Source organism: Ixodes scapularis, unplaced genomic scaffold (genome assembly GCF_016920785.2).
Source record: "Ixodes scapularis isolate PalLabHiFi unplaced genomic scaffold, ASM1692078v2 PGA_scaffold3__209_contigs__length_174095766, whole genome shotgun sequence".
Classification (NCBI taxonomy): Eukaryota; Metazoa; Arthropoda; class Arachnida; order Ixodida; family Ixodidae; genus Ixodes; species Ixodes scapularis.
The window spans coordinates 114,909,528-114,922,316 of NW_024609868.1; the positions used below are offsets into that span (position 1 = coordinate 114,909,528).

At 48.7% G+C, this 12,789-nt stretch overlaps 1 protein-coding gene across 1 annotated transcript; it reads right to left on the minus strand.

Moving 5' to 3' along the window:
• Positions 1 to 5,824: 5,824 nt before the first annotated feature.
• On the minus strand, positions 5,825 to 7,711 carry LOC120845340. Its single transcript, XM_040217179.2, has 2 exons — positions 6,737 to 7,711; positions 5,825 to 6,673 (listed from the first exon to the last, which is right to left on the minus strand). The coding sequence occupies exons 1-2, from the start codon at positions 7,198 to 7,200 to the stop codon at positions 6,106 to 6,108; spliced, it is 1,032 nt and encodes a 343-aa protein (XP_040073113.1). The 5' UTR covers positions 7,201 to 7,711; the 3' UTR covers positions 5,825 to 6,105.
• Between the last annotated feature and the right edge of the window lie 5,078 nt (positions 7,712 to 12,789).

A 12,789-nucleotide genomic window follows, 5' to 3' on the forward strand; every position in this document is an offset into this window, starting at 1 on the left:
TCTAAATAATTCCTGAACTTCACCACCACAGGACATACACGGTGTAGTTTTTTTTTGTGTGATGTATGAGTTGCCATAAGAGCACTCGTAAAAGGAACATCTTATTTCTTGTGTTTAGCAGGACTTGCTTCACTGAATTCTTCCAAGGAAGAAAAGACGTTATTTCTCAATTTTTCAGGAATTGTCCAGCTGAATTCACTTGTGAAAGTGAGTGTATTTTCATGTTTCTAAAGGACTAGTCATTCATTTCACTTGCTGAGGTGAAAGTGTTATTCGTGTTTCGAAGGACTCGTCTTATAGCGAGATTACTTGAGTGTTCTTTGTTTCAAAAGGTTTCTAGTGACATTTTCACTTCCAGTGGAGATCTAGCATTCATGATCGTATCTTTGAAAATGTATTTCTTTACCCTTATTTTCCCCCGACCACTTCACAATTATTTTCCTTGTAGTGATTGGTCGGTAGGGCTTCGTGTGCGTGTGATTTTCCATATCGTAAAGAGTAAGCTGTTCTTTTCGGTCTAGTACCAATTTATCCAACAGTCATTTTGTCTAAGGGGGGAAAAGATGTAGTGTGCCATCAACTAGCTAGATGGCGCAAGAAGTCATGGTTTGTGTCGTTACTACGAGATGGTGCACGTGCTTGACAGCGGCGCGCGCTGTCTCGAGATTGATGTGTACATATTGAAAATAGAACAGTCTTCACAGAAACTCCGAGCTGGTGTGACGTCTCTTCCTTTCGTCGGGGTTCCCGCCTTGGGCCCCGCACCTCGGCACCCCGCTGCCCACGCGCCGGCAATGTAAGCCTTTCCAGCATCTCTACAGGCCTTTCGGGGCGCTGTCTTTATCTGAGCTTTCCCTGTCTCTTTCCACCCTTTCGTAATGGCCCCAAGCGACCACAACATCTTAGCGACGAGCTATAACCACTACACCTCTGAGAGAGAGGAGGCTTCCCCGGTGTTCGAGTGTTCACGGGGTGTCCGAAGTGCGGGGGCGGCTGATGCAATTTTTGGGTTTCTTTCAGCGAGGGGCAGATGATGTAATCTCTCGATGTTCTTGCCGCGCTCCAGTGGCTGATGTAAGGAGTCGACGTTCTTGCTGAAACCCAACACCGACAGACCCACGCACACACAGGCACGCACAGGTACGCCGGTGTTTCTCCTTGCGAGAGCCCGCGATTCCAGATGGTCTCGCGGCTTCAGGAAGACGTTCTTTTTGAGTTTAAAGCCCCCAGCGAAGGCCGTCGCAACAGTCCCTCCGCCACCCGGAAGTCGGTCCCGAAGAGAAGAGGTCAGCAGCCACTCCTTTGAGGGACCGCAGAAGTGCCGACGCGGAGGTGGATCACCGTCTCCTGCTTTTCTTGAGTGCCGCGCCTTCTCTCTGCTCATCTCCAAGCGCTTGGGGCAGCTTGCGAAAAATCTTGAGAGGATGAGAAAATTGAACCAAGACCGCACTGCAAATGCGCATCTAGCAAACCCCTTCTAACACACACCAGGCACTAAAAGGTATGAAAATCGCTCTTAGCAAGATCACGAATAAAACGAAACCCCTACCAGGGCTTGGCACCCGCAAGAAAGCAACAAAAGGCACGAAACCAAGATCAATAGTATCCCAGCTTGGGTACATTTGTTTAGCAAAATAAAGTAAAATTTTGGTATCCATGAGCTCGCTCAGTGAAGACTTTTCTCTACTCACTCTTGAGCGTCTGCTCAAGCCATCCGCGTTGGTGTGCAGTTTACCCTTTTTTTACCTGACCTCAAAAGAAAACTGCTGCAAAGCTAGGCTCCAGCGAAGGAGTCGGCCATTTTTGGGTGACATATTCTACAACCATTGGAGGAGACAATGGTCCGTCTCGATGATAAACCTCGAGCCTGCCACATAGCACACAAGCTTTTGCACGGCCCACACCAAGCAAGCGCACTTTTTTTTCCGAAGCGCAGTAGGCTTCTTCGCGAGCTGTCAGCTTTCGACTGACGTACAAGATGGGATGCTCCTCGCCTAAGTCGTCCCTCTGGCTTAGCACGATTCCAAGACCGCGGTTGCTGGCGTCTCACTGAATGATAAACGTGCGCTCATAATCTGGCGCCCTTAGGACTGGTTTGCTCATCAGAGACTTCTGCAAAGCGCGAAAAGCCTGCTCTTTTCGATCATTCCAACGAACTTCTTGAGGCTTTGTCTTTCGGAGGGCGTCAGTGAGTGGGCTAGCAACATCCGAATATTTTGGGATGTAGTGTTGGTAGTATCCTGCAATGCCTAGGAAAGACCTAATGTCGGTTCTTGTGAGTGGTCGAGGAAACTCCTTGATGGCTGCAAGCTTTACCTCGGATGGTCCGCGGCAACCGCGACCCACCACGTGTCCCAAATACGTTACTTGTCCCCTTCCCCATTGACACTTTTCCGCCTTTAGGGTGAAGCCTGCATCGCGGAGTCGTTCGAAGACAACACGAAAATGTGCAAGATGTTCGTCCCAGGACTCGGAAAACACGGCGATGTCGTCTAAGTACGGAAGGGCAAACTCCTCTAGACCTCGGAGCACCCGATTTATTAAGCTTAAAAACAAAACGGTGCATTTTTGAGGCCGAAACTGAGAACACGAGGCCGGAACGTTCCAAAGGGGGATATAAAAGCGGCATACCGGCTCGCTCTCTCCGAAAGGGGGACCCGCCAGTAGCCTCGAACAATGTCCAACGTGAAGATGTACTTGGCAGCGCTCACCATCTCCACCTGTTCTTCAATATTGGGGATGGGATACGTCTGATCTTTGGTGATAAGGTTGAGGCGCCGGTAGTCAACGCACGGGCGAGGTTCTTTTCCCGGTACCTTCATAATTATCAAAGAAAAAGTGTAGTCGCTCTCTCCTGCTTCAATCACCCCCAGATCAAGCATGCGCTTCACCTGCCACTCCATGATTTCCCTCTGTCTAGGCGAGACTCGGTAGGGCTTTGACCGCACGGGCTGGTCGGTGGTAAGCTCGATGTCGTGAACTACAAGATCGGTTATTCCTGGCTTACTGTGGAACTGATCTATAAACTCTCCAAGGAGTGCCTTCAGATCACCTAGTTGCCTTGGGTCCAAATCAGCCGATACAACAGCCTTCTCGAGTATCTGTCCGACCGAGCATGCGATCGGGGTTTCACTAATCTCGGGAAACTCAAGACTGACCTCATCGGGGTGGTTTACCGTCAAACTCATCACAGTCTCACGTTGCTGGTACGGCTTCATTAGATTGCTGTGATACACCCTCTGGATTTTACGTTTCCGGGGCGTGCTCACGACGTAGTTCATGTCCGAAAGTTTCTGCAACACTTCCACGGGTCCCTGCCATTGCACCTCGAGCTTATTATTTGTCGATGGCCTCAAGAGCATCACCTTGTCACCGATGGAAAAGGTTCGCGGCTTAGCGGTTTCGTCGTAATACCGCTTTGCCGTCACCTGAGCTTCCTTCATATAACTTTCGGGAATACTTCGCTCTTCGACTGCGGTTCAGGCGATCAAGATGCTCGAGCACGTACTCCACTACAGTGGGGCCTTCCCCGTAACCCTCCCATGACTGTCTTAGCATTTGGAGCGGAGATCTCAAAGATCGGCCGTATACAAGCTCGGCGGGGCTAAAACCAGTTGCCTCGTGTGGCACTGATCTCAAAGCAAACATCGTGGCTGGGAGGCATGCCTCCCAGTCAGTCTTGTGCTCATAACACAATGCTCGCAGCACCCGTTTCATCACCGAATGCCATTTTTCTACGCTGTTGGATTGCGGGTGGTAGACGGAGCTACGAATCAGCTTAATACCACATCTCTTCAAAAACGTAGTGGTCAGAGCACTGGTGAACACACTCCCCTGGTCGCTTTAGATTTCGGCGGGAAATCCAACGCGTGCGAACACCGAAAACAACGCGTTCACCACTTCCACAGAGCTGAGCTCTTTTAGCGGGATCGCTTCGGGAAACTTGATGGAATCGTCAGGATGTGGCGGTATCCCGTCTGTGTAACGGGGAAGGGCCCAACCGTGTCGATCACCAAACGGCGAAAGGGTTTTGTGATTATTGGCACGAGCTTTAGCGGTGCCTTGGTCTTGTCATGTGGTTTTCCGATTCGTTGACACGTGTCGCAGGACAGGACGACCTCCTCAACCTCCATGATGCACCCAGGCCAGTAAAACTCCTGGAGGAGGCGATCTTTCGTTTTTCTCTCTCCTAAGTGTCCTGACCATGAGTTGCCATGCGCTAGGTGGATGAGATCGCGCCGGTACTTTGCAGGCACCACAAGCTGATCAAATTCAATACCCTTTCGGTCTTTATACCTCCGATACCACACCCCTTTCCTTTTTGGGAAAGCTACATTCCGTCGGGAGACTCCTTCTTCCGTTCTCGAGCTCAGATCCTTAATAGTGGGGTCTGCTTCCTGTTGTGCGATCAGAGAATCGCGATCGACTCCCAGCAGTTTCTGCAATTCACCTGACTCGGGGGTAGCACAGATGCCTTCGGAACCCTCCATGTCGAGATATTCTTGAGCCTTCCCTTCTGACGTTTTCTCTACCGGTGTTTCTAGTTCTTTTCGCCTCTCTGGATCGGTAGCGCCAACGTCACCCTTGACAGCCGAACGCGAGGCGTTCGAAAGCGGGGTTCTCCCGGTGGGAACGTCTGCTTCATTTCGCCTGTCCTGTTTACTTCTTGTCCTTGTTTCTGTTGCGCTATTTTATATGTTTTACTAAGATGAACCAACTAGCCCAACAACGTACCTTGCTTCATTTCCGTACTCTAGTTTTGCTGCCAAGTCTCGGGCTTTAGCCCTAGTTAAGGCCAGGATGGTGCCCTCACAAAACGTTTTGCCTCTCTCCCGCAGCAGCTCTTCCGACCTGTTGGAAAACAGGTACGGATACCCCAACGGGAGATTGGCCGGCACGGCCGCCTCCGTCTGAAGGGCGCGGAAAGGACCCTCGATGCGCACCCTGGCGACCGGCAGGCACACGCTATGCTCTTCGACCACCTGTTTAATCTACGCGCACTCTCCCGTGTACTTCGTAGAGTCCCCGTAAGAGGGGTGAATCACATCCATAGTGGCGGCCGAATCGCGAAGCACTCGGCACTGCCTGCCGTTCACCGTTAGGCCGCGCAAATATGGCTCTAGTAACCGGAGGTTCTCTTCGCCATCATTTCCATAGGCGAAGACCACCTTGGGCTCTCTGCATCCGGCCGCAACTTGACCGGGCTTTTGGCAGTTATAGACCTTTTCTTTAACGGCGCCGCCATCTTGAGAATTGCGGCGCCGACGACGCCGTCTAGCGGCTTAGAAAAAGAAATACCGGCTAGTTATGGCAGCACAGCTATCTGGGTAGGCAACGGTGTGGGTATGGGCGGAACTTGGCTAGACTTGGCTATGGTGGGCTGCAATAACTTGGAGCTTGTCCGGTTGAATCGAGCTGGCTAATCCCAGGCCATCACCTTGCCTCCTCGAGAGAATGAGGACGAAGACGGTGGGGTGTTTTGATTGAGTTTCCACAGCGAAGTATATATGAGCAGTTTAATGTAGTCTATGCAGGTAAGCTCTCGACATTCGATAGCTCCATCTTGAGTGGCGACATGTAAACTTTTTCATACCTTTCACATACTATGGGGCTTGCAGTGATAACCTAATTGGACCACCTGCACCGGGAATTAAAATTGGTCCTCTTGTCGTAGACGAAGTGGTCGTGAGCTTAAACGTGACGTTGATTCTGATACGAATCTCTCGCAATTCAAGCTCGCAATCGACTGACTTCATAAATAAGATTCTTGGGGAAAATGCGAAGTACGATAACATTGCAGCCACACTCGCGCTGCAGCTTCTTGTGCTCATGGCACACTTGCTGCTACTGTTCTTATGCTTTTTAAAATTATTTATCCATCGACCACGCAGTGGTAGCCAGACAACGGTAGGTTTTCGGAAATTACAGTACGGTAAAAAGGAGCACTCGGAATTAACTCATGCACGACGTCCGTTTTTAAGCATTTTCGCCCATACCCTTGGCGGTTGCATACCCTGTGTCAGCGGGCAATCCAAAAATGCACCAGGTCGAGGGTACGTCAGTTACTGGCTGGTTTGAGGTTATGCGAAAAAGGTCTATAGCATGTTAGGGGCCGGCGAGCCTCAAACGACTTTTTTTTTTCTCGTGATCCACCGTGCCATCGGCACCGTCGCCGGCCTCTCCTTTCGTTTGCGCTGGTTCCTTCCGGTTTTCGCCCTCGACCCTCTTTGGCCGCCCGTCTCTCGAAAATCGACCCCCTGGCCACCTCCCGTCATCTCTTTTGCCAGGCGGGAACGCTTTCTCTTTACGCGGGTGACCTTTCTCGTCTAAGGCCCGGCGAGTCGCAAACTCTTCCGCCAGCTCCGCGGCCCTCTGAACAGCCTTAGCGTCCGGCTTATCTTGAACCCAAAAGCGGGTCTCCTCAGAGATGCGACACAAAAACTGCTCTAAGAAAATGCACTCCACTGCTTTATCGTGGTCCCCGTGCGCGTCTACGCCTTTGAGCCATTCCGCTAGATTTGCTCTCAAATTGTAAGCAAACTCCGGAAATGACTCTTTCGGCTTCTTCTCGGCGCTACGAAAACGCTGCCGAAAGGCCTCAGCGGAAAGACGATACTTTCTAAGGAGGCTTGTTTTGACCTTTTCATAGTCCTCCGCTTCGTCTTTCGTGAGCCTTGCGACCACGTCTGCAGTCGGGCAAGGAAAAAGCGTTAAGAGGCGCTGCGGCCAGGTTTGCCTAGCGAACCCGACCTTTTCGCAAGTGCGCTCGAAGTTCACCAGGAACAAACCAACGTCCTCTCCGATTTTAAAAGGCTGCATTAAGTTCTTCATCTTAAATGATTTGCCTTCTTCTGTGCTCGATGCCGGGCTGCCTTCCCGATCACCCCTTGACTTTACTAGCTCGAGTTCAAGTCTCTTCATCTCGAGCTCCTGCTCTTGGCATTGTAATTCCGCCTCTTGGAGCTTCAATTCCGCCTCTTGCGACTTGAGTCTGTCGCTCCGCTCCTGTTCGTCTAGCTCCCTTTTCTCTTTGTCTATTCTCTGCACTTCCTCCCAACACTCCGATAACTCGGCCTCATCTGTACCAAAGTCGAGAAGTGCCTTGATAATGAGCGGCTTTCTTTTTAGTCCCCTGATATCCACACCTAACTCCTCGCAGATACGTATCAATTCTGGCTTACGCAGCGAATGGAGGTCCATGATCGTTCCGAGCACTGGCCAAATCCCAAAACTACTATTATGGCGTGCAACAAATGCTGCGTCACAGACAGTCACAAAACAAAACACCCGCTTTACACTATTTAACCCAGAAGGTAAAGCCTGGTGAGTACTCAAAGGGAAAAGCCAGACACTCACCCACACGTGCGATCAATGGTCTGCGTGGAGTCTATCCCTCCGCTGCCACCAGTTGTTGCGGTTCGGGAGGGTGACGGCCTCAGGTACAGAACCAAGAGTCGGGGCTGTGGCTCGCTGCTAGCATGGCCCCGAGGAAACAGGCCTGGAGTGGGAGTACTGAAGGAGAACTTTTATATACAGTGAATATACAAGTAGCATTGTCGACTGGTTAATCGGCAATCGGCGATTTCGGGCTCCCCAATCTCAAGTTATATAGCCCTCCGAGGGCGAGAAGGCCCTCTGAGAGAGAGGAGCCTTCCCCGGTGTTCGAGTGTTCACGAGGTGTCCGAAGTGCGGGGGCGGCTGATGCAATTTCCGGGTTTCTTTTAGCGAGGGGCAGATGATGTAATCCCTCGACGTTCTTGCCGCGCTCCAGTGCCAGATGTAAGGAGTCGACGTTCTTGCTGAAACCCAACACCGACAGACCCGCACACACACAGGCACGCACACGCACGCCGATGTTTCTCCTTGCGAGGGCCCCCGATTCCAGATGGTCTCGTGGCTTCAGGAAGACGTTCTTTTTGAGTTTAAAGCCCCCAGCGAAGGCCGTCGCAACACCTCTCGCTATTTTGTAAATTTTGTAAACACACCAGAGATTTTCTAGAGCTCTCTGTTTTATATAAGGTCAGCAAGGCATGTAGTTGGGCTAGTTAGTGGTATATACTGTTTGAAGGGAACAGCGCAAAAAGGACGTAGGACGAGGTCGAAGAAACACAGACAGGGCGCTGACTTACAACTGAAAGTTTATTGCTCTGAAGAAAGGGAAATAAACACAGAAAGGAGGAAGGGGAGAGAACAAACAAATCAAACCAATAACATGCGGCATCACCCACGTCCACGCTCCGTCACACCCGAACCTGCCACACTTTCTTACAAAATCCACCTCGTCATTTGCAAGGGCAACCGAAGGAGCGCTCACACACGTGTCAGCTCCGATAGACGCGATAAAAAACGCTTCGTCTATCTCCCTCGCAGTTTTGTTTTTGTGACGAGACAAAATCTTTATGTCACGAAATGACGGCGTGCAGCCACACCTGTCACAATGAACCGCTAGGTTTCCTGAGGGCGAGGAACGCAAAGAAAGGGAATGTTCCCTTGCCCTTACGTTTACACAACGCCCGGTTTGACCAATATACACCCTGCCGCAGGGCAGGGGGATCTGGTACACGACCCCGCTTACACAGGCGACGTACGGGGTGCGATGTTTGACGTCGCACACAACGGAAGGGCGTCCCTCTCTACTAACAGCAGCACAAAGGTGTGAAAGCTTAGATGGCGCCGAGAAGACGACAGGCACCTCAAACCTACCGGCAACACGCTTAATTCGGTGAGACAAGGCATGGGTATACGGAAGTACGACAGGTCTAGTGGATGGCCTTTGTTTTTTCCCAGGACTAGCGTGCCCTTTAAACATCCGAACAAGGGCACCCCGTACGTCGTCTGTGTAAGCGGGGTCGTGTACCAGATCCCCCTGTCCTGCGGCAGGGTGTATATTGGTCAAACCGGGCGTTGTGTAAACGTAAGGGCAAGGGAACATTCCCTTTCTTTGCGTTCCTCGCCCTCAGGAAACCTAGCGGATCATTGTGACAGGTGTGGCTGCACGCCGTCATTTCGTGACATAAAGATTTTGTCCCGTCACAAAAACAAAACTGCGAGGGAGACAGACGAAGCGTTTTTTTATCGCGTCTATCGGAGCTGACACGTGTGTGAGCGCTCCTTCGGTTGCCCTTGCAAATGACGAGGTGGATTTTGTAAGAAAGTGTGGCAGGTTCGGGGTGTGACGGAGCGTGGGCGTGGGTGATGCCGCATGTTATTGGCTTGATTTGTTTGTTCTCTCCCCTTCCTCCTTTCTGTGTTTGTTTATCTTTCTTCAGAGCAATAAACTTTCAGTTGTAAGTCAGCGCCCTGTCTGTGTGTTTCTTCGACCTCGTCCTACGTCCTTTTTGCGCTGTTCCCTCCAAACGTTATGTAAGGTCGCCGTGTATCCAGTGACATCTTTAGCCTCGATTTGCATATATGTCTACTTTGGGTCTGCACCTGATATGATAATAAGATTTAAAACGCCAACGCGCTGGCAGTTTTCAACATAAGAAGTGCAATCGCACAATCGTTGACCTATAGCACTATTCAGAAGGGCCACCCTGCAGTCACTAAACAAATATGATATCTGGCTATTTTTATTCATGCATCTCGTGTAGATGCTTTTACAGCCCTGCGACTAATTTGCCAAGTTTTATTTCTTTCAGAAATAAATAGAACGCTGGATAGTAAAATAATTTAATTTCGAAAGGCACTTTTAAAATCTCGAAAGATTTACGCATAGAAGGGCAGAATGCAGACAGCAGAGCTGGATCGCAAGACGTGCTATCCATCATTCTATATGTAATTCTTTCACAACTTTTACACCTACCCGCGCGCTCCCCTCAAAACAATTAAAACTCACGTTAGGCATTTTTTTTGTCGTTTGTTGCACATGAAATCGCAACATTTGCATTATGTGTTGTTTTTTGTGTATCCATGCAGATGCTCAAGGCATGAAAATCACCCCAACAAGCCTCAGGTACAGGGAACTCTAATAAACAAAAGGTAGTGTCCGTGCACTTTTTTGTGAAGTGCATTTGATTGCTGGCCACCTATCAAGCTGAATATGTAGCCATCAGCATGCTAGGTTCCACCATAGTGATCTATGTAATCTAATCTACGGCCAACTGCTCTGTAAAACGAGAATGGCTGGGGCAAAGAGGATGATAACAAAGACGAAAGGATAGTAGGAGCAGCCCTATGGGATGTTTCGTAGCTCTGTTTCTCTTCTGCAAATGTATGTGTTGCGACAAGAAAAATTAATGTGTTCCTACATTACCCTGTGAAGATTCTGAGAAGATAGAGAACACGCATGCAGCAAGAATGAGAAAGAACAATGAAGTGGCTGGTTCATCCGTGGGCATCACAGGATCTCGGCGGACACACCAAGGAAACCTGGTTCAGCTCATGGTTCAACTTGACGGCGCAAGCGACAGGGATCGGAAGCTCATCAAGAGGCCAAGAGAAATGAGAAATACAGATGTGGTCTACAGACAGAAAATGCCTACACAGTATTAAGGAATATGTCTCTAAAGATTTTGGTTCAGGTTTGTAAGTAAGCAACAAATATGGTTGCCCGAATAACAATGCATTGTGTTAGCTTTATATTTGTATAGACTAGTCAGAATGACACGAAATTTCAGCTGGTCATGAACTCTTTCGGCTATGCTTATCGAGACCTTTGAGGGACAATGTTGTTCACTGCGTCAGCAGGTTGCTCCGTACATGATTTTTAAGAAGCAAGATGATAGACTATCCGAAGCCTCTGAGCATCCACTTTGTTCAGACAAGCTGTTTGCCTGCTGGTAACCTACAACATTTAAGCAGTTTTTTTGTTTTTTTTAAGAGGGAAGGGGAGGGTAAGATCTGTTGCTTCGAACCAGTTATACCAGGACCTTCCGCAGCTAGAATTCAAACTACTTCTTGGAGAGCTTCACTTATTGAGATCTGAAGTTTTGCTGGATAATATCTGACCCACTAAAATTTGCGTTACTGTCTTATTACACGGGTTGAAAAATTGATATTTTATCATAATATACGTTCAGGTTGGTATTTGCGATTCCACAAGAAATAAACATTTAAATACTATTTTAGACATACCTCATCGATAGGGCTGTTTGCATAAAATTCTCAGGCAGGGCTGCATATCTATGTCACGCTGGGTTTGTTTCTATGTAACACATCGGAGATTCTAATTATTTTGTTTTCATGCCACGGAAACAAACATGTCTGATTGCTATTACAGTATTTTCTCTTTAATACGCACATCTCCAGTTTCCAAAACAATGCTCCATAATGTTATTCCTCCATAATCATGATTCAACGCCATGATCACAAATAATTAACAATGAAGTTTGTATTTTTGTCATCTGCAACTGGGAAAGGGAAAGAGCTACAAGTGATTCAGGCAAGGAACCCCTGAAAAGTTTAACTATTGTCATTCACCATTGAGTTGTCTGACAATGGAGACGCTCTGAGTAAATTCTGTAACCGATGTGCTTTGCTAATCTTTATTGTCGTAATATATTTTTTTTTATTTTTTACGTTTGCTTTTACAGACACCACAATAAAAAGATAAAAACATGAATTTACCCATTTCGATCCCAAGCTAGCTGTCCATAGTACCTACTCTGGGTTTCTTTAATTAACGTGACGAGTTTGAATTGTATAGGGACACATATCAGTTCCCAAAAATATGACCTATACAGCGGCGTGACCGAAACGATCGACCATGTTAGTGAGGCATGACTGTATTGTGTTTTTCAATCGCGAAGACAGATATTCTCGCGCCATAGTTGCAGCTGAGTTTACGAAACTTTAAACATTCACTTGGCGAACTATAGCAGTATTATTTGGTGCCCGCCGAAAGCCTTTAAAGGGCAACTCCGCTCAATTCCGAACAATTTAGGCTTCCATGTGATTCACATTCACAAAGCACTACTAAACAACTCTACGTCTTCGGATTCGCGAAATGTGGAATATTATTTGTGTAATCCTAATTTAAACATCAGCAGATACCGAAACCGAAACTTCGGCTGCGTCAGGCAACATTGGTCTCGGGTGGTCAGAGTCATGGCACGTCACGTCGAACCACGTGGTCTTGTGACTTTCGGGAGGGAGCGAGAAACAGGACACGCGACGCGGGCAGGTCTTTTTTTTTATTATTGGACGCAGGCAGGTCGCTTCGCATGGCGTGGACGGTGATGGCCCGGGGGAGAGAAGGAAAGGGAGAAGACGAAAGAGTCGAAAGGGAGCGGAGAAACCGACCGATAAGCGCGCAGGGCAGCGCAAACTAGCGCATCCGTGTTACGGTGGTCACGTGAAAGCCCGGTCAGCCAACACCGGGAGGAGAGGCTCATGACGTCATCGTTCAATTTCGCTCTGAGAAGTAAAAACAAGCAAAACGCGAGAATGATGTAGTCATGGCTCTGACGTAGTGGTTCAACGTTGGCCGCTCCAACTCCGTGGCATTGACTGCGCTGATGATTGCGCCTCGCGCCGCACGCTAGAGTTGGCAGATTTCGGCGACTTGGTTCGCTTGAAGGTTTGCTGGCCAGTTTATTAAATATATAAACGGAATTAGATCGTAATATTTGACATGAGGTCTTCCTATATAATACTGAAGAGGGCTACATAGTTTTCTAGATATCAAAAATGAAGCGGAGTTGCCCTTTAAATGTGAAAAAAGCACTATGTCGTATTTGCGCTAACAATGTCGCATATTGTATCTTCCCTGTGGCACCTCTTGCTAACGTAAATACTGCGCGCATTATGATTTTTTTTTCCGGATATCAACGCTTGCTTAAAGTGACA

What these genes read in the sequence shown, in the direction of transcription:
- LOC120845340 (XM_040217179.2), bottom strand. Translation starts at nt 7,200, where the DNA reads ATGGACCTCCATTCGCTGCGTAAGCCAGAATTGATACGTATCTGCGAG. An exon ending in GAAAAGGTCGGGTTCGCTAG is followed by an intron (nt 6,674 to 6,736) that starts GCAAACCTGGCC and finishes CGTGGTCGCAAG; the next exon opens with GCTCACGAAAGACGAAGCGG.